The 20,172-nt window shown below is 33.3% G+C and overlaps 1 protein-coding gene across 1 annotated transcript in view; it reads right to left on the bottom strand.

Moving 5' to 3' along the window:
- Ndufs4 (NADH:ubiquinone oxidoreductase subunit S4) overlaps positions 1 to 20,172 on the bottom strand; it is a 92,980-nt gene that overhangs the window by 18,940 nt on the left and 53,868 nt on the right. Inside the window, exon 3 of the mRNA XM_003470186.5 lies at positions 2,300 to 2,472. Coding sequence (XP_003470234.1) covers positions 2,300 to 2,472 — 173 coding nt within the window. The remainder of the gene's footprint in view (positions 1 to 2,299; positions 2,473 to 20,172) is intronic.

Genomic DNA, 20,172 nt, shown 5'->3' with positions numbered 1-20,172 from the left:
AAAATCATCAAATTTTACCAAAAGACACATAAAGTCACATAAATGCACATAAATGTACTGTTGACAGGATTCACTTCTAAAGAGGTGGACAAGAAAGAGGTTTAGAGGGAACAGAAAGGAGAAGCTGGTAACTTTCATGGTTTACTCTATGTATATGTATTATTTACATACACAGGAACACACTCACTTACCTGTTTTAACAGTCAATACAAAGAGAAGTAGGTAGAATCCTTTTTTAGTGAAGGATTGAAAAATTGAACCATGTGATTAACCAAAAATTTTAAAAGTGCCTTTGCACTGAGGTGAAGCAGGGCGAGAAAGATGGCATTTGCAATTACAAGCCGAAGGATAAGTCTAAATATTATAGCCATTCTGGGGACTTCTTACGGCTTGAGGATCAAGTATACCACATGAATAAGTAGGCCGTAAGAGGGAATATTTAAATTAGTGACACCACTGCTTAAATTAGATGACCTTCTGTCTCCATGAAACAAATCCTTGTTTCTAGAAGCTGAATAACAGCTTCACAATTCTCTAATGAACAATTATTTTTAAAATCAAATACATAAATCATATATACTAATGAAATCAACAAAGTTTTGATCCCAACAACCATTTTAATTTCAATGGTCAATTTATATGAATATAACTGAAGAAAAACAAAGCTTATATATAGAATTTTATCAGAATTGAAGTCCTGAGCCAGGGACAAGCTCAGTGGCACAGTACCTGGCAAGTGTAAGGTCCTGAGTTTGATTTCTGGCACAAAACAAACAAAAACACCAAAATTGAAGTCCTTCTTATAGAAATAAATGATCTATCTAATAGAAATGTATGAGATTAGTAACTGGCAAACAGCTACATTATTAAATAAGGATGAATTACCTATACCAACCTACCAGATCAAGAAAATTTAAACAATAAAAACCTTGGGTCCAACTCTTAGGATAATTTTGCATTTTATGATATTTTTCATGTTTAAATCTTTTGAGTTCTAACATTTAATAATTCAGGTTATTAAAAGAGCATAAGAAAACTTCCACTTTGAATGAGAAAAGTAATGTACATATAGTATTGAAAAACATGAACTTAAAAATCTAAAAACAAAGATGAAACACATTTATTTTAAAATCCTACATGAACAAATGTGGCCTTTCAAAATTAAGAAAATATATATAGTGCCAACAGGAAGCAATGAAATTTATTCATTGTGATTTGAAAAACAAAAATATGTTCATTAGTCATGAAGACCACTTTCACAATAATACCTCTCTTCTGCCTCCACTGAAAAACATACAGGAAAACACTGGACTTCTAACGTCTGTCACAAAAATTAGCCTAGTAACTTTGTAAAATTACTTTTTGATTACATTACTAGCACTGCCTCTATTGCTCAAAGAAATGTGTGCTTTTCTACCTGTATTTTAATAGTAAATTTAGGGGGAAAAATTCCAAAGGTTTCTCTCAGAGTGTTGTATTTTGTCATGTTTCTAATACTACAAATTTCTCTCTTTATCATTAGTGTTTGGTGTCTCTTAAACCCTCCATGATATTCTCTCCATATAAATTTTAGCCCAGTGTAAACTATGATATCAGATGAATGAATATGCTTAAGCCTTAGATTCCCTATATTAGGAAACCTGTGTCTTTGGAAACAAATACACCTAGGTAAAGGATAGAGTCACCACTGTTTTAGTATATCCAAGAATCATGTCTTTGACCAATAGCAAAAAACCATATTAAAATATTAACATTCTATTTTTCCATTAAAGTATTTGTCATTAATAAGAAAGATTATAAATATACACAAACCTAAATGCCAGGTTTTTAAATTTTCTACCTATTCTACATATTAATATTAGACATATAATGTTAAAATGCAATGTAAGCAAACTGAAAGCTATGATCAAGCTATTTATATATAGTATCTGAGACAGAGATTTCTTAAATGATAAACTTTAGATAATACAAAATTTCAGCTCTCAATCCCAGCTTTTTGTGAAAAAGCTTTAAAATGTCACAAATGGAAATCAGAATTTAATATGGTCAAGCAGTATCATAAGATGCAAAATCATTCCTTGAGTTTGACCCAAGGTTTTATTGTTTAAATCTTGATCTGGCAGGTTAGTACAGGTGATTCATCCTCATTTAATAGTGGTGATAGCGATCCTTAACAGCACCAAAAAGTATTTTCTTAAGCACTTGTACGTAGGAGTTTGAAAAGCAGTATACTTTGAAGAAAGATCTACCTGGAAAAAGAAATGTGAAAACAATATTCATGTTAAACTGAAGTACTCACGTTGATGCCCAACCCATCAAAGGATTTTCCCATCGCTCCCTGGTATCAAACTCCATTTTCCATTTCTTTGTGTTGTTCACTCCAGACTGCATGTTATTGCGAGCAGGAACAAAGATCCTAACTTTTCTAGTTTTGATATGCTCTTCTGGAACTCCAGTTAATGTAGTGATATCCTAAAGAAAAATAAGCAAATAAAGATGTTCTAATAGCCCACATACCTGTGAACATGTCTTTGTCATTCCTTATGTTCATCCAATTCTATCCAGGTTTGTTTATGAATTGGGGTAAAGTTTCTGGCTTATTTCACCACTTCTCTGATATTTTACTGTATAAACTTTAAATGCTGTATTAACAGATACTGTTATATCAGTATCTGTAAGAGGTATATTTGAAAGATTATATTAGGAAACAATGGAAAAGGGGTCATAAAAATTTTTGTGGCCTCTTTTGAACAACAAAACTTTGGCAATTCTTCCTCTCCTCTTTTTCTGGACTAGAGAACAATCCCAATGACTTATACATACCTGGTAAGTGCTCCACCTATATCCACAGCCCAAGACTATAATTTCTGAACAGACTGCTGATAGAACCAGTAGTCAACAGTCCCTTATTCTACGAGCAGATGAGAAAAGGTATAAGAGGATTATAAATAAGTGTATATAAAAAATAAATACATTTCAAAGAGAAAACAACTGAAATTATATATTACTTGGCTTCCTTAAATTAACTATATGAGAAACTGAACTTGAGTTGGAAGAGGCAAGTCTGAACTCAAAATAGAGGAAAAACCTCTGGGTCACTCGTCCTTAGCCCATCTGCAGGGGTGGAGGGCCATGATTCAAAGGAAACAGAACAGTTGAGTAAGCTGTTTATTGGTACTCTGAGCTTTGAAACTACAAAGGATAGTTTAAGAGAATACTCTGAGAAATGAGGCACACTCAGATAGTGTGGTAATGAGAAATTTTCAAACAAAATGTTCCTGAGGCTTGGTTTTGACTCACTCCTGTGTTGAAGACATGGATGCAGCAATGTATACTCCAACACACAAAACTGATGGGCTGCAGTGGAACTACAGAGAACTGTTTCTAGAGAGGATTCAGTAAATTCTGGTGCCTATCTAACAGTGAAAAAAATTTTTGTTGGTGATACTGAAGCAGAATGTAATTTGAGACTTTAAAATATGGCAAGAGTGAATGGAAAAGACAGGATTTGTTTTTGTAACCTTTAATGATCAGGGTACAGCTGATAAGACTGTTGTTCAAAAATATCCCACTATTAATGGACATAACCATGAAGTGAAAAAGCTCTTTAAGAGATGTAGTCCAGTGGGTTACAAAGAGGTCACAGAGGAAACTTTGGAATGGTGGAAGGAATTTTCAATGTGATGGGAACTTTGGGGGAAGAAGAGGCCATAGTGATGGTAGAGATGGCAGCAGAGGTAGTTATGGAAGAAGTAACCGTGGATACTAGGGTGTTGACCCTGGTTACAGAAGTAGAGGAGGCTATGGTAGTAGTAAACTAGAATATCGAAACCAAGGTGGTGGGTATGATGAAGGAGGATGTCATGGTGCAGGAGTAAATTTTGATGGTAGTAGTTATGGTGGTGGTGGGACCTATAATGATTCTAGATTGTAGTGGTCAACAGCAATCAAATTATGGACCCCTGAAGGGGAAGGACCCATTTGGTGGAAGAAGGTGTGGAAGTCCCTGGTGGTGGTTACAGATCTGGTGGAAAAGACGGTAGATATAGTAGTAGAATGTTTTAAAAAACAATAGCTAAAGGCTATAGTTCTTAGAAGGAAAGAATGAAGAGCTGTCAGGAAAGCTACAGGTTACTTGGAGTCAGTTATCCCAAATGCATTAGAAGGAACTACAAAAATTTCTCACAGAAGAAACAATGATCCATAGTCAGAAAAGTTATTGCAGCTTAAACAGGAAACCCTTCTGGTTTAGGACTGTCATAGGCACAGTTCACAAAAAAAAAAACTGATTAATGCAATGTAGTATTAATTAGATATACATTCCTGAGGTCTTTTATCTATTGTACCTTTGTTTTTTAAATTTTCATTACATCACGTATATTGTCCTGTAAATTATGGTAGTTATATCAAGGAATAAAAAGTTAAGGAATTTTTATTTAAAAAACAATAAATAACTATGAAAAAGCAAACATTAAATTCTTAGCACTAGTTACCTCAGGGAAATGAGATTATAGATTAAGTAAAAAAAGACAAAATGAATTTAAGGATAGAAAATTTTTCTTTGAAAAGTGGCTATTAAACGTTGATAATCAACGCTTCACATTTTGAACTAACTATCCATCTTTCATGTCTTCTCAAATTATGGAATTATTTCTTGATATCTTCTCCCAATTTAGAGCTGACTTTCTGATTTTTGAAGCTTAAACTGTACTGACAGAATCTCTGCTTTTGTCTCCAGAAGCAGTGGAAGATACTGTAGCCTAGCTAAGCTGCTGCCAAAGATAGAGAATAAAAAGGGTTGGCATCTCTCACACACTTGACACCTAAAGGGCACAGAGGCTCTAAAATTCCTAAGCCCTGTAGACGCATTTTCAGTCTAGACAAACTGATTTCCCACACTTTTAAACTGCACCAGGTCACACTATTGTTATGAGGCACTATGTTGATTTCGTATCTTTAGTGGTTTGCTTTCCAAGTTCTCAATGAGTTACCTGTGACTCCACTCTCACAAACAATAAATAAATAAAACATCTGCTAATTATTTAAACTACACTGGTTTAGTGATACCTCTATAGATTTCTAATTCTGTATTATAATTTGGATCACCTACAATTCTTCTAAAAACTCATTTATAAAAGAAACATGTTTTATTTTGTTTGCTTCTTGCTTTTTTTTCTCTTTAAAAAAAAGAAACATGTTGAAGATGTCAATACTGCCTTTTATGGAACTCTCATTTCATAGGTAAATAGATAAATGGTTTATAAATATTTATAAATTTTTAGATGACAAAAAAGTTAAATCACATAAGATATGAGAAGCCTTCAAGTTGGCTTAAACCAATTGGGCTTGAACCAGACCAGCTAATAATTATGTGTAAATTTGTAAGATAGGTACCCTATTATAATACATAGTTGGATCAAGCATGAAATCTGTGTTTCTGTAATTAAAGAAAGTCATCCTATATTGCATTGTGTCTCTACTATGAGAAACCAAGTGTTAACCAGGACCAAAATGTCTAACAGATAATGTGAAATGAGAAGAAAATGTTCCAGTGAGAAGGGGAACAAGGGAGGGCGAAGAGGAAAAGGAAGGAAAGGACAGGGGAAAAAAAAATAGAAGATTGGAAACAAAGCTTTTGTAGATAAGGAGGAGCAAACCAGTTGAAGGGAGGGGAAGGGAATGGGAATGGGAAAAAAAGCAAGATATATCAGGTACAGGTACAAATTCCCTATGATGAATGTGATCATTACGTATATCTAAAATGTACCAACAAAATTTTAAAAATGCAAAAAGCTTATAATCTTAAGAGATTGAAGTTTCAAAAGTATAATTTTATGTACAATATACTACTTTATGAAATGGTAACAAGTGAGTTATAGCTCAGTTTAGACATTCTAATCAAACTTTGCTACTGCAAACATACATATCACAATCTCAATCTCACATTTGAAATTTCTGAAGAATTGATAGCTGACCTCCCATTGTCAGTCACTAGAGGAAGAATTTTAAAAATCATTAAGAAGGTAAACACCAGCATATGTATATGAACTTTATTCTTTCAAATACCAATTTCCATTATAAAATATTAGTTTTCCATATAAAAACTGCATTATTCGGTTATCAACTGTCTCCATTTATTGTGTGAATTCAACTTTTTTTTTTTTTTTAAACAAAGGAAGCAGGGAAAAAGCAATGGGAAGTTGGTGTCAAAATGCAGAAAAACCTCCCAGCAAGCTTCTCGCAACCACCCAGGATTTAGAGTCTTGCCGGTTGCTCTCTTTTCAATACCAGAATTTCACACATTTCAATGACTATTATGACTTCAAAGAATCAAATTTTCATCATTGTCCGTCATCTGCCGGTTGATTTGTATAAAGAGGTTCTTCTGCATGCACTCCAAACAAAAGCCTCCTTACTTTTGTGGCTATATATCAAGTTTAAAAGTTTTGTTTGTGACAGTTGTGTCTTTGGTAAATTAGGGTAACACTGAAGGAGCGCAGCTGCTCTGCAGGAACCTCCTTTTTTGGCACTATTTCACTTAAATAAAAACTGAATAATTAGCTTCTGCCTTTATTAAACCACAAAAATGCCACTGGTCTCAGTAATTACTTCCGGTTGCCCCACCCACTTAACCTTAACAGTTTATACGTGTCTTAAAGAGAAATAAAAGGTTTTTGCATTTTTCGATGGATTTTTGTTACATTTCAGTACAACCAGAAAAGCTAAAACTTTTTAGGAGTCTTTTTGGTAATAACTGAATTGCATTAGTACAGATCAATGCTGAGAAATGGAGTACATATTGAAACATTATAACAAAGCAGTCCTTAAAGTTGTCAAACTGTAGATTAGTTACTAATCACATGTTTAAATTCATTTTCCAGCTAAAACTGATCTAACTTTTATTGTTTATAAATTCTACTTAACAATAAAAGATCACATAAGATATGATCTGTATTACAGATCTAAACTTATTACAGATCTAAATTTATTCTTCTTTTAAAATCTATTCTTAGATTTTACTTTCCCTGTATCTCAGTTGAAGGTCTGGCATTTTCAGCAATGTGTCTCTACCCTGGCTTGTAAGAGTCTCACATTATGCATCCTACTTCAATTTCCTCTTAGTCAAACACTATTCAGATTTTTCAGACTCCTTCTTTAATTGTTCTTCAAAACATTGCCTTACAAATGTCTGTCTTCTGAGTACACCTGATTTTTAGTGCCCACCCTTCATGCTCAGATCTGCTGCTGTTTTGCTTGCGATCACCTCTCTGTATTGTACTGTGAAATGTGCCTCCAAACATAAAGCTAAGACAATTGAAGGGCTACATGTTGAATTTTTCTCCCCCCTCTTTTTTTTTTTGTCTTTTTCCTTTTTCCTACATAAGATATGATGTGTAATAAAAACTACTACTCAACCCGCTGATACTTAAAACAAGAAACTCATTAAGGGCCCAATAGGACATTTAATACTGTATATAGTGTCTGCAGACAGCACAATCATGTCTATTTAACATGGAAGAACTTCTAAAAACTTAACAACTATAGAGACTCAAATATAATAAACATAGTAAAAAACGTTAAATTTGAGTTATACCAGTAAAATCAATTTTTGTTAAGCCCCCAAATCAGTGAGGTAGTCCAACCAAGCAATACAATGTTCGAATGTGCCAACCAATTGATAAATACATGCTAGGCAAAGCTATTATGGAACAAAAAGTGTACTTTTAAATGAAATATGCAGATAATATACATAGGGACAGATCATGCAAACGATGCTGCTGATAAAGAGAGAAAAAAAAAAAGAACTAGAGACATGTTTTTCAAAGTTAAAATATTTTTTTTACTCCTGAATTATTCTAAGCAGGACAGAATGGAGCAATGGCTAAAAGGCTTTGTCAAAATGGGCTGGAATCCCAACTTTCAGCTTTTAGTATGTAGCCTTGATTTGTTTCATCTTGCATAAAATCAGTTTACTGTGTAAAATGAACACTATATAATGTTAAATGAAGTGTACACCTCGACCAACAAAAAGAGTCATTTATTTTGGTACCTAGTAACAGACATTGGACACAAGGCTCAACATTACAGACATCACTTCTGTTTCAAGAAAATTAAGTACTGGGAATTTCTATAATGAGAGGATGAATAATGGAAAGTTGCTGTGAAGATGTAGAAAAACAACATCCCATCTTATTTGAAAACTAAGGTAAGAGGTAGTAAAGCTGAGCATGGTGACAAATTACTGAGAACTTAAGTCTTTTCTTTTTTTCAGTATACCACCAAACTTAATCTACGTATGTAATACATTTCATAGCCAGAATCGAGAGCTTCAATATCTGAATAAACTGTCAAAGGTTAGTTTAAAAAGCAAACATTCTAAAGGAATATACCTATAATCTAGTACTCTGGGAAGCCGAGGAAGGAGGACTCCAAGTCTCAGCCCAGCTTAGGGAACTTAGACCCTCAAAATAAAGTATAAAATGGGGCTGGAGCGGTAACTCAGTTTAAGGACCCTAGGTTTTAACCCTAGTACTAGGGGGAAAAAAGTAAAGATTCATTAAGAAAGCCGTTACTGAAAAGAACTGTCACAATATAATACATATAATTCTTCCATTCAAAATGGAGTAACAGGAATCAAACTATTGCTTTTATCATATACAACTACCATACACAACTTATTTTAAGGAATCATTTTCAAATATTAGATAATTGCAAAACAGCACAGTGTGATCTTTAGAAGGAGAAAAACTCGGGGCTGGGGGTTTAGCTCAGCGGCATAAGCGCCTGCCTTGCAAGCAGGCAGTCATGAGTTCGATCCCCGGAACCGATAAAAAGGAAAAAGATTAAAAAAAAAAAAAAAAAAAAAGGAGAAAAATTCAACATGTAGCCCTTCAATTGTCATAGCTTTATGTTTGGAGGCACATTTCACAGTACAATACAGAGAGGTGATACGCAAGCAAAACAGCAGCAGATCTGAGCATAAAGGGTGGGCACTAAAAATCAGGTGTACTCAGAAGACAGACATTTGTAAGGCAATGTTTTGAAGAACAATTAAAGAAGGAGTCTGAAAAATCTGAATAGTGTTTGACTAAGAGGAAATTGAAGTAGGATGCATAATGTGAAATTCTTACAAGCAAGGGTAGAGACACATTGCTGAAAATGCCAGACCTTCAACTGAGATACAGGGAAAGTAAAATCTAAGAATTAGGGAACATATAAACTCACCTACACAGTGCTTAATATCAATTACTGAAAGGGTCAAGTTGATCAGTATTTGGCTGCTAACCAAAACTAATGCATTATAAATGAAAACTACAAAGCCTAGACTCACAAAAACAAATTATCCAATATCATGCACCAAAAAGTTAGTAGAACAAGCATAGAGAGGGGAAAATATAGCTTTTTAAGTAGCATTTATAATAACTAACCCAAGCAATATAGAAGCTGAAATTAGCTGCAAAAAATTTTCAAATTTGATGAAAAATATCATCCAAAAATATTCGAGTCTTTTTTGGTGAGTGGTAGTGGTACTGGGGATTGGACCCAAAGGTCTCTCCTATGTTATCACTGACCCATACACCCCAGCCCTAAAATCCAAGAATCTTAATGCCAAGTCAGATAAATGTAATGAAAACCACAGGTATACATAGTATAAAAGTACGATCGAAACAGCTATGATCTAATTTCTGAAGTGTAAAGCTAAAAAAAATCCTTAAAAGTAGTCTTTATAAAGACAAATTACATACATGAGAGTGATGATAAAAGAAAATGAAAAAAAGACTGAAAACTTTCCTTCTAAGCTGAGGAACAAAACAAGTGTTTCCATTTTTGTTGCTTCTACTCGTGTAGTAGTGCAAGTCTAGCTGAGTAAGTTAGACCAAAAAAAAGCAAGACTCTAAACTGGAGAAATACAATTATCTGTTCCCAAACAACATGATCTAATATGTAGAAAACACTCCGTAAAAAAAAAAAAAAAGATTAAAAAACAAAAACTAAAAACCTGTTTGAGCTAGTGAACAAATTTAGGAAACTGCAGTATACAAAATGAACACTCAGAAATGAGTTATCTCACATATGGTACTACTAAACAATCCAAAAAGGAAATTACATAAATAACTCCATCAGAGTAGCATTAAGATGAATAAAATGAGAATAATTTTAATTGAGGGGAAACATTTATAGAATGAAAACAGTAAGTATTGTTGAAAGAAATTAAAGACATTTAAAAAAGGAGAGACAACCCAAGTTCATTGGTAAGAAGTCTCAGTATTGTGAAAATAACAATCCTGTTCAGAATTATCTACAAATTCAATTCAGTCCTTACCAAAATCCCAATAACACTTTTCACAGAAATAGAGAAATTCAATCTAAAATTCAGACAGAAGTTTAACTTCAAAACATGTTGATAAAGACAAACAAAGTTGGAGGATTTGTCTTAATTTTAAAACTTACTACAAAGCTACAGAAATTAAAACTGTGTGGTATTGGCACAAGACAGACATATAGACTAATGGAATAAATAGCAGCTCACAAATAAACTTTGCATGTCGGTAATTGTTTTTGAAAAAAGAACACCACGGGGTAGGGGCATAGCTTAGCAGCACAGTACCTGCCTGGCAAGTGCAAGGTCCTGAGTCTGATTCCAGGTACTCATCCCCCTCCCAAAAAGTAAAGAATCTAGATTCCCTTCACCTGGTTTGTGTTTTAATCTAACTTTACAAACATATAGCGCTGAATTAGCTTATATATACAAACTCATCAGAAACAAACACAACTGATAAAAAAGAACTCCAAGACCATTTAATGGCGAAAAGCACCAAAAAAAAAAAAAAAAAAAACCAGAAAAACTGAATATCCAAATGATAAAGAATAAAGCTGTGTATGTAGCTTACACCATTATCTAATAATTGAAATTCAAAATGCATCAACACCTAAATGTAAGAGCTGAACCCATACACTTTTAGAAGAAAACATACAGAAAATATTCTTGACACTGAATTTGAAAAGGATTTTTTAGGTATGAAAACAAAAGCACACACAAACAAAAAGAAAGATACAAATAAGTTAGACAATCAAAATTAAAACTTTGTGTACTGGGGCTGGGGATTTAGCTCAGTGGCATAAGCGCCTTCCTTGCAAGCCTGTGGTCTTGAGTTCGATCCCTCGTACTGGTAAAACAAAAAACAAAAAACAAAACTTTGTGTACTAAAAGGCATCTATCTGGTAGAGATTATATATCTGTCACATTTTAATTTTTAAGAAATTTTTTAAAATCTTAAAATTTAACAAAAAATAATCCAATTAATGGGTAAAGGACTTGAATAGATATATCTCAAAAAAAAGTACACACAAAAAAAACACATGAAAGCATGTTAAACACTAGTTATTAAGAATATGCAAATCAAAACTACAAAAGATACCACTTCATAATTGATGACTATCATCAAAAAATGGAAAATAAAAACATTGGCAAGATACTGAAAAACTGGCAACTTTGTACACTGTTGTGTAGTTGTGCTGACACTGTAAAAGATACTTAGGGCAGTGCCTCAAAAAATCAAATAGAATAACCACATGATTTAATAATTTTGCTTCAGAGTATCTGCTCTACCTCCCTCAAACTGGAGGAACTCAGATATTTGTATACATATATGTTCACAATAGCATTATTTCTACTACTCAAATGTGGAAACAACCCAAATATTCTTTGGCAGATGAATGGATAAACATAATGGGAGATATCTATCTATCTATCTATCTATCTATCTATCTATCTATCTATATGAATGAAACTGTATGGCCTTTAAAAGGAATAAAATCCTGACACATGCCATAACATGTATAAACCCTGAAAATATTCTAAATGAAATTATCTAGCTACAAAAGGACAGATGTAGTAGGATTCTGTTTATATGAAGTACCTCAAATGGGCAAATTCATAGAGATAAATATAACAAAGATTATCAGGGTCTGGGAGGAGGAAAAGATGATGCAGACTCACTGTTTAATGGGTACAGTTTCTGTTTAGGGTGGTGAAAAATTCTGGAACTGGATAGTGGCCCTTATTTTTTCTTTTTTTTTTTTTTTTTAAAGGAAAACTGGGGCCGGGGGTTTAGCTCAGTGGCATAAGTGCCTGCATGGTAAACATGAGGTCATGAGTTCGATCCCCGGTACCAAAAAAAAAAGGAAAACTGGAATTTTCCTTTACATATTACGCATTGTGTCTATATTCTGATTGGTCATTGGAAATAATTCTCTAATTCATCTCTTTACCTAAGTGTTTATCTCTCATCCAAAGATGTCCAAAGATGTCCACTTGGGCATTTATAAATACTTAATATTTACATTAGTCTCATTAAAATGTATTACATTTAGCTAAAGTGCTAAAATAAAAACCTTCAACCTAGAGTTCTATATCCAACAAAAAGAGATATTATGGACTCACTGTTTGTATCTTCCTTAAAATTATGTTGAAACTTAAACCCCAAGCATGGTGGTACTGTTAAAAGAAGTCTCTGGAATGTTCTGAGGGTTAGATGAAACATGCAGGTAGGTTCTCAGGAGGTGATCAGTCCCTGATAAGAACAGACATCAGAAAACCTCCCTTCTTTATTTTCTGTCTGTCTTGTAAAGAGTAAACAAAAAGGTAGTCTTCCACAAGCCAAGACCAGAACTTCAACAGAAGTTGAATGCTGGCACCTTGATCTTCAACTTTAACCTTCAGAACTATGAAAAAACATACGCCTGTTGTTCAAGCTACCAGCTCACATTTCTTTTAATAGTGGATGCAAAATAAAGGCACTTCCAGATGTAGAACCTAAGAAGTGTTGTTTCACAAACCCTGCACTGTAAGAAATATTAAATGAAGTTCTTCAAGTTAAAAGGGATGCAAGATAGAAACGTCTATCTATAAGTAACTAATAGAAATGGCAAACGTGTCAGTAAATAGAAAAGATTTACCTTCTCATTTTGTAAATGCTTTAAAAGATGACTATTTAAAGCAAAAGTGAGATTTCTAACATGTGAAAATATTGTTTTAAGTACTGTTTTATTGTTTTACCATACAAAAAATGTGATATGTTTTAACAGCGGACTGTAAGAAATTAAGGCTGCATACTGGAATCCCTAAAATCAGATGAAATAAATAGAAAACTAACCAAATGATAAACTTATATCCAATATCTCTATCTGTCTGTCTGTCTATCTATCTATCTATCTATCTATCTATCTATCTATCTATATACAGGTATTGAACTCACCACTTTGCACTTACCAGGCAGCCACTCTGCCACTGAACTATACTCCCAGCTCTAAATATTAAACATTAAAAGATACTGTCAAATTATTCATATTTCCCAGAAAATAAGACCTAACTGGAAAATAAGCCCTAGCATGATTTTTTAGGATGCTCATAATACAAGCTCCATCCCAAAAGTAAACTCCCATGAAGACTGTCAGCCAGGCCAGGCTTGGTGGTGCACACCTATAACCCCAGCACTTGGGAGGCTGACATAGGAGAATCACTATGAGTTCATGGTCTACACAGTGAGTTTAAGGTAAGCCTGAATTACACAGTGAGACCCTGTCTCAAAAAAAAAAAAAAAAAAAATCCAGAGGAATGCATTTAATACATTCATTGCAACACATTATGGACATATTAAATTACAAAATAATATGTAAGTATAAATATTATTGACAGTAATACTTAAAATGTAATAATGTAATATACTTAAAATGTAATAAAGTAATATACATTTTAAGTATTTATAAATGCCCAAGTGGACATCTTTGGATGAGAGATAAACACTTAGGTAAAGAGATGAATTAAAGAATTATTGTCCAATGCCCAATCAGAATATAGACACAATGCACTAATGATGTGCACTCAATAACCAATGGATATGGTTGTGTCTCACATGAATCTTCATAATTCAGTATGTTGCATGTTGAAATAGATGTACTTAATAAACTTGTGTGAAACAAATGTCTTGTGAATTTTGATGGCTGCAATTTTTCGTTGCTTTTGGACCATCATTTTAACCGCTATAATTTTTGTTGTCAACCCTGTCCTGTAAGTCTTCAGTTAACAACTGATTTAATGGTAGATTTAAAGGGAGTAATATTTTGACTCCAAGAAAAGTATAAAAATTTGAAAGAACTATTTTGCTGAGTATAAGAAGTGAATTGTGAAGGACTCCTAAAGTAAGAATCTTACAGCTTTCTGCAAAGAGAAGAAGCTGGATCTCCAAATGGTCCAACAATAGTGAGCAGAGTACAATAACCTCAGTCAACAGGTGGATGAGGGAAATGCAAGTATGGATCAGATCAGATAACCATTATTTCCTTAGGTGGAAGACACCACGCGTGAATGGATTACTGACAAGAGAACAAAGGCTTTTGTTATGTGCAGGGCTGTTATTCCAATATTTGCCCTGCAGTAACACCACAGTTAGAAATGTCCCTAAAAGAAATGAAAGCATTACAACAGTGGCTGGATGGCTCCCTTTTGCAATATGACCTGTATTTAAGATCAACAATACTATTTAAGCTGAAAGATACTGAAGTTATTAAACATACATTTGCATTCCAACATGACTGTTATGGATGAAACTGCAGTATTACAGGTTAAGGGCTGCAAAGGACAACGTCATTCTTATATTCACTCCCCTGGTTACAAAAACATACATTACCTATATTTTGACAGTTTGTGAAGATAGAAAGAAAACTCCATCTCCAATCATCACTAAGGGTAAGAATAGTAAAACTAAACATGTTTCAGGTATTTATATTCAGAAAATAAAAAGACCTGGTATACATAAGCAGTTACAAGGAAGTGGGTTGATTTGATGAGGCCACTTGTTTGCAAGTTGGCCAAAGAAGTGTGCTTCTTTGGGATTCACCCAACACTCACTATGCTGAAGACATGAGGAACTTCCCTGCACTGAGAAGGAAAAATCAAATAAAGATTCCTTCAGAAATGACTGCTTATCTCCAGACTCCTGATACTGCAATAAACAAACATTAAGGATGATTTGTGCATGGAAATCACTGACTACACTGAAAACAGAATGCAGAGAAATCAGCATGCAAATTTTGTGAAGCATGGCCTACAAGAAGTTGTGACTTGGGTGAAAAATTAATGAGATAAAATCACTAACAGCTGTGTTGCCAATCCACTGCCAGCAGGCTACACAGACAAGTGCTAATTTTAAGGAGCATTATATTGTTGGATATGAGAGACTGGGTACAATGACTCTATAGGAAATGAAATTGCAAGAAATTCAGGCTACAATTCGGGGTTTGGAGAGTTATGACAATGTTCCAGAAGACAATGACATGACTATTTGAAAAATGTAGATTTTTCTGCAAGAATAAATATAGATTGCTGTACATGAAATAATAAGACATCGTCTGCAAATAAGCCCTATGGTGTATTTTGAAACAAAAATTAACATAAGATCTGGTCTTATTCTCAGGGAAGTATATTAAAAAAAATCAAGAACCAAAAATATTCACAAGGATCAATTTTAAATATAAACTTGGAACTAAATTAAAAGGGTGGAATAAGATGTACCATATAAAACTAGCAAGAAAACTGGAACAGCTATATTAGTATCAAAGTAGACTTCAGAACAAGGCAAGCACCAGAATAACTCATGAAGAACATACAATTTTCAATGTTTATGCAATGTTAGAGCTTCAACATAAGTGAAGCAAAAATGTGAATCAACTAATGAAAGCAACAGATAAAATACAGTTGAGATGCTGACACTTCTCTTTCTAGAACTGAGAGAAAATGTAAGAATATTTGTAAGAATATAGAATATTTGAAATTAAAAGTTTACTAAAATTTACAGAATACTAAATCCAAAAACTGGAGAAGGCATGTTCTTTCCAAAGCTATATTACATAAAATATTAATTAGGATATAGACCTGCAATGAGTTATGGCTCAGTGGTAAAACACATGCCTAGTATGTATGAGGCTTTGGGTTTGATCCCCATTACTGAGGGCTAAGGGAATATATTCTGGACAATAAAAAAGTCAAATTTGAAATAATACAGAGCAGCTAATTCATTGAAATGATCAAAGAACATTAACATGTAAAATGAAGGAATAAATTTCATTAATTTTGTCAGATACATTCTTTACACCACAAAGTTACAACAAACTGCTACAATGCATTATAAAACAGTAAGAATCATAGTAGTATAGTAGCAGCAGCTACAGTCAACACTTATGTAGCACAAGTTACTATGCATTGGACTATTTTACATTATCTCTGATAGAAATCTTACCAAATGGGAGTATTATAAATTTATAGTACAATGAAAACCAAGTCCATAGTGTTGATCCTTGGGATGTACTAAGCTTCAAAGTACTTTATAATTTAATGCTACATCATTTATGCATTATGTTTTGTTTCTTAAATCTTAGACATATGGGATACATCAATTAGGTGGAATTTACACCGTATGTATCAAAAACTGAGTAACATACACTTAACTGAATCATGGATCCTGTATATTAAAACTACAGGACACAAAGAATCATGCTTTTATAAACACAGCATCAACTAGCAAAATGTCTCTGAAAATATTCTATACTAATTATCTTTAAATGTGAAAAAATATTTAAAAAGCCAATGCTAGGTCATTTAATGTGGTATTCACACTTCAAAGAGTTGATCCTAAAAGAGGGCATAAAAAATTTTGTATAAAGTAGTTCAGTATATCACTATATATAACTATAAAAAAATCATAAGCAACCTGAAGTATAATAACTACATATTGACATTATATAGCTATAAAATGTGAGGTTATATAATTATAATTGTTTTGAGTAATTCAAAAGACAAAAAGATTTATAACATTATGTAAATAAAGGGGAAAAACATAAGTGATATATGTAGTGTATATGCTGGACACTAGTTTAAATATTCACATAAAAATTCACAAAGAGATCGATGATTGTAATTTTCTTTATATTTTATCACTCCCAAATTAATGTTTCTACAATGTACACATACTTTTAATGCACTATCTTTAATTGGCAAGAAAACTGTATATTTTTATGTCATACAATGTGATATTTTTCAGTCATGTACTGAATAGCATTTTAATCAACAACAAACTGTGTGTGGAATAGTGATTCCATTTTAATGGAACTAAAAAATTCCTATCACCTAGTGACATTGTAGCTGTCACAGTGTAACATATTACTCACGTGTTTGTGGTAATGCTGGTGTAAATTTACTATACTGCCAATTGGGTAAAAGGACAGCACATACAATTAATGTACAGTATACAAAATGAGATAATAAGTGATTATGTTAGTGGTTTATATATTTACTATATTTTTTTATTTTAGAATGTACTCCTGGTACTTGTTTAAAAAGATATTGTACTAAAAAAACAGTATTCCATGTTATTCTGCCCACAACCTCAAATCAAACACCTAGTGCTTCTCCCATTTCCTGATTGCATCGAGTTCATCACGAGCAAATCACACTCCATTTTTGTAAGCACACACTGATATGTCATAGTGATGCAACTACCTAATGACACATTTTGGAGCCTATATTCCCATTGTTACATGATGTATAAATATGTATTTCCTATTAAAACCAGTAAAAAGTGTAATTAAGAGCTTAGTGACTTGAGCCGGGGGTTGAGCTTGGGCTCAGTGCTATCTATGACAGGGGCTGAGGATATAGCTCAGTGGCACAGCGCCTGCCTGACAAGTATGAGGTCATGAGTTTAATTCCAGATACAAAAGACAAAACAAAACAAAAAATACTATGTATGACAGGTAGCAATGTCATAGGTGATTTAGTAAAATGCCAAACTGCTAGAAAAGAAGTTACAAGACAAAAATCATCAACAACTATATAAAAACATACACATACAAGTGAATACACATGAGTAGTACAAGCCCAATACAACCAAGTCCAACATTTTGTTCCAAGATCCCCTAGGGTCAATATCTGATTAATACATGTGATTTGGAAGAATGGTATTCTCAATTCAGGACCAAGGATAAAAATTATAATTTATGTTGCTTCTGTTGCTAGACTAACAACTGCAAATTTAGGGGTGGAAAGAAGTGAGGAAAACAATTTTTTTTTTCTTGTGGTACCAGGAATCAAATTCACCAACTCACACTTGCCAGGCAGGTGCTGTGCCACTGAGGGAAAGAATTTTTAACAAGTCATGAACATAGATAAGCTATTATGTTTTCCTGTTAATATATTCTCAATTAAATTTCAAAAGAAATCTAAAAAGACATTATTTTCATTTTATACGATGAGGACACTTAAAGAAGTGAAACAACAAAGGCTGTTGTACAGTTAAGAGAGTGGATCGAAGGTCTAAGACTGTCTATAAATAACTTCATGGTCTTTCCACTATCTTATGCTTTTCCATCAGGGTGAAAATTCCAAATAAAACAATAATGTATAAATAATAGCATTTCTTTTTCCAGTTAGTAAATTCCTCTAACTAGGGGAAATACAACAATGAAATAAAAAAGGGCAGGGCCAACTCATCTTTCCTCTCTCATTCTGATGTAGCTCCCCAATCATTTTGAAAGCTAGAAAGGAAGAAAGAAGTAAAAGGACAAGAGAAATAGAAATGTAGAAGAGCAAACAGGAGGAAGAAGAGCAAGAGGAAGCACAGGATGGGGGTGGAAAAACAAAGAATGACAACATGGAACTATCAGAGCAAACCCAGACATGGAAAGAACAAAGAAAAACACAAAAACAAAAATAAAAAAGGAGAGAATTGTCAGTTATACAGTCAGCACAAAAGGAACAGAGACTCACAAAGATAAAGGGAGAGAACAAAACAAGTAGTAGAGAACAAAACAGAGGCAAATTCCAAGAGACAGACAACTGGCTGATGCAATATGCAGAGTTTAAATGTACAATATGTGTGGTCTCCCACATCTACCTGGTGGAGAACAGCTCAACCAAAAAACTCTCTTCTTGATTTCTTTGACCATTATGACAAACTTTCATTAACTTTTCTCTCTTTTGGGGTGGGCGGTGAGAGGAGAAAGGATCTGGGAGAGGGAAATTAGAACACAATGAATTTATTATTTCAGATCCCATATGACCTTGATCAGAAAGTAATTTCATGGCCTGGGGGTGTACCTCAGAGATAGAGTACACACTTAGCATAAACATAACTCTGATTTCAACAGCTAGCATTCCTTTCCCCTTAAAATGTAATTCAAATTCAGAAGCTCCTTAATAGAAAAATTACCAAACTATAGTACTTTATATAAAATGCAAAGATAAAGTTTTTTAAAAAAATTAAATCACATATAATTATTCAAAAAGATTTGGGAAACCATAAAAATTATTTCATGAATATTAACAAGAACATCTGAGTAAATCTAAATGGCAACAAACTAATAATCACTTCCTTTGAGTTACTTTGAAATGACCAACCGTAACAGCTAAGTGATTCTCCAGTTTTTCTAGTGAGGAAAGCAGAACAAATCACTTTTCTACTGAAAACCCCATAAAGGGGTAAAATAAACTAGAGGCAAAATAAAATTCAAACTTCTTATCACCAACTTGAAGAGTCTTCTTTCCTGATCCATTCCTTCTTGCATCTTTGATCTAATTACATCATTTACTTCCTTTATAATGTCATGGCTTTCCTTCACTTCTTTGACTACTACCAGCTAATTAAACTTTTGGTCATTAGCTTTTCCTTCTATCTGAAATGATCTTACCTTGAGTCTTCCCATACCTTGTTCTTTCTCATCATTTGGATCTTAATTCATAAACTGTATCAACTCAAAGTGGTTGTCACTGATTCCTCTATTTAAATAAAACTCACCCCAATCAGCCCCCAGCTACTCTCTATCACCTAGTTTTACTTTTTCTGTAACATTCATTAACTTCTGAAATAAATGCTACTTATTTTTAAACTCTTAATATAAATGCTTAAATCTTTATTGTATTCTAAGAGTTTAAAATATGGCATATAGTAGGTACTCAAAATATTGAATGAATGAATGATAAAGTACAACATTTTAAAAGAGATAAATGAAAAAAAATTCTTGATGATGGATCTTCACAACTACAGATTGTCTTGGCTGAAAAATACCAGTCCTAGAGGAGTTTTAATCTTTAGACAGAGGTCATATCAGTCATATTTG

Source organism: Cavia porcellus, unplaced genomic scaffold (genome assembly GCF_034190915.1).
Source record: "Cavia porcellus strain 051 isolate PalLab524CR breed Dunkin Hartley unplaced genomic scaffold, mCavPor4.1 scaffold_11, whole genome shotgun sequence".
Lineage (NCBI taxonomy): Eukaryota > Metazoa > Chordata > Mammalia > Rodentia > Caviidae > Cavia > Cavia porcellus.
The sequence above is the reverse complement of the archived record's forward strand: the minus strand, read 5'-3'. Positions and strand labels throughout refer to the sequence as shown.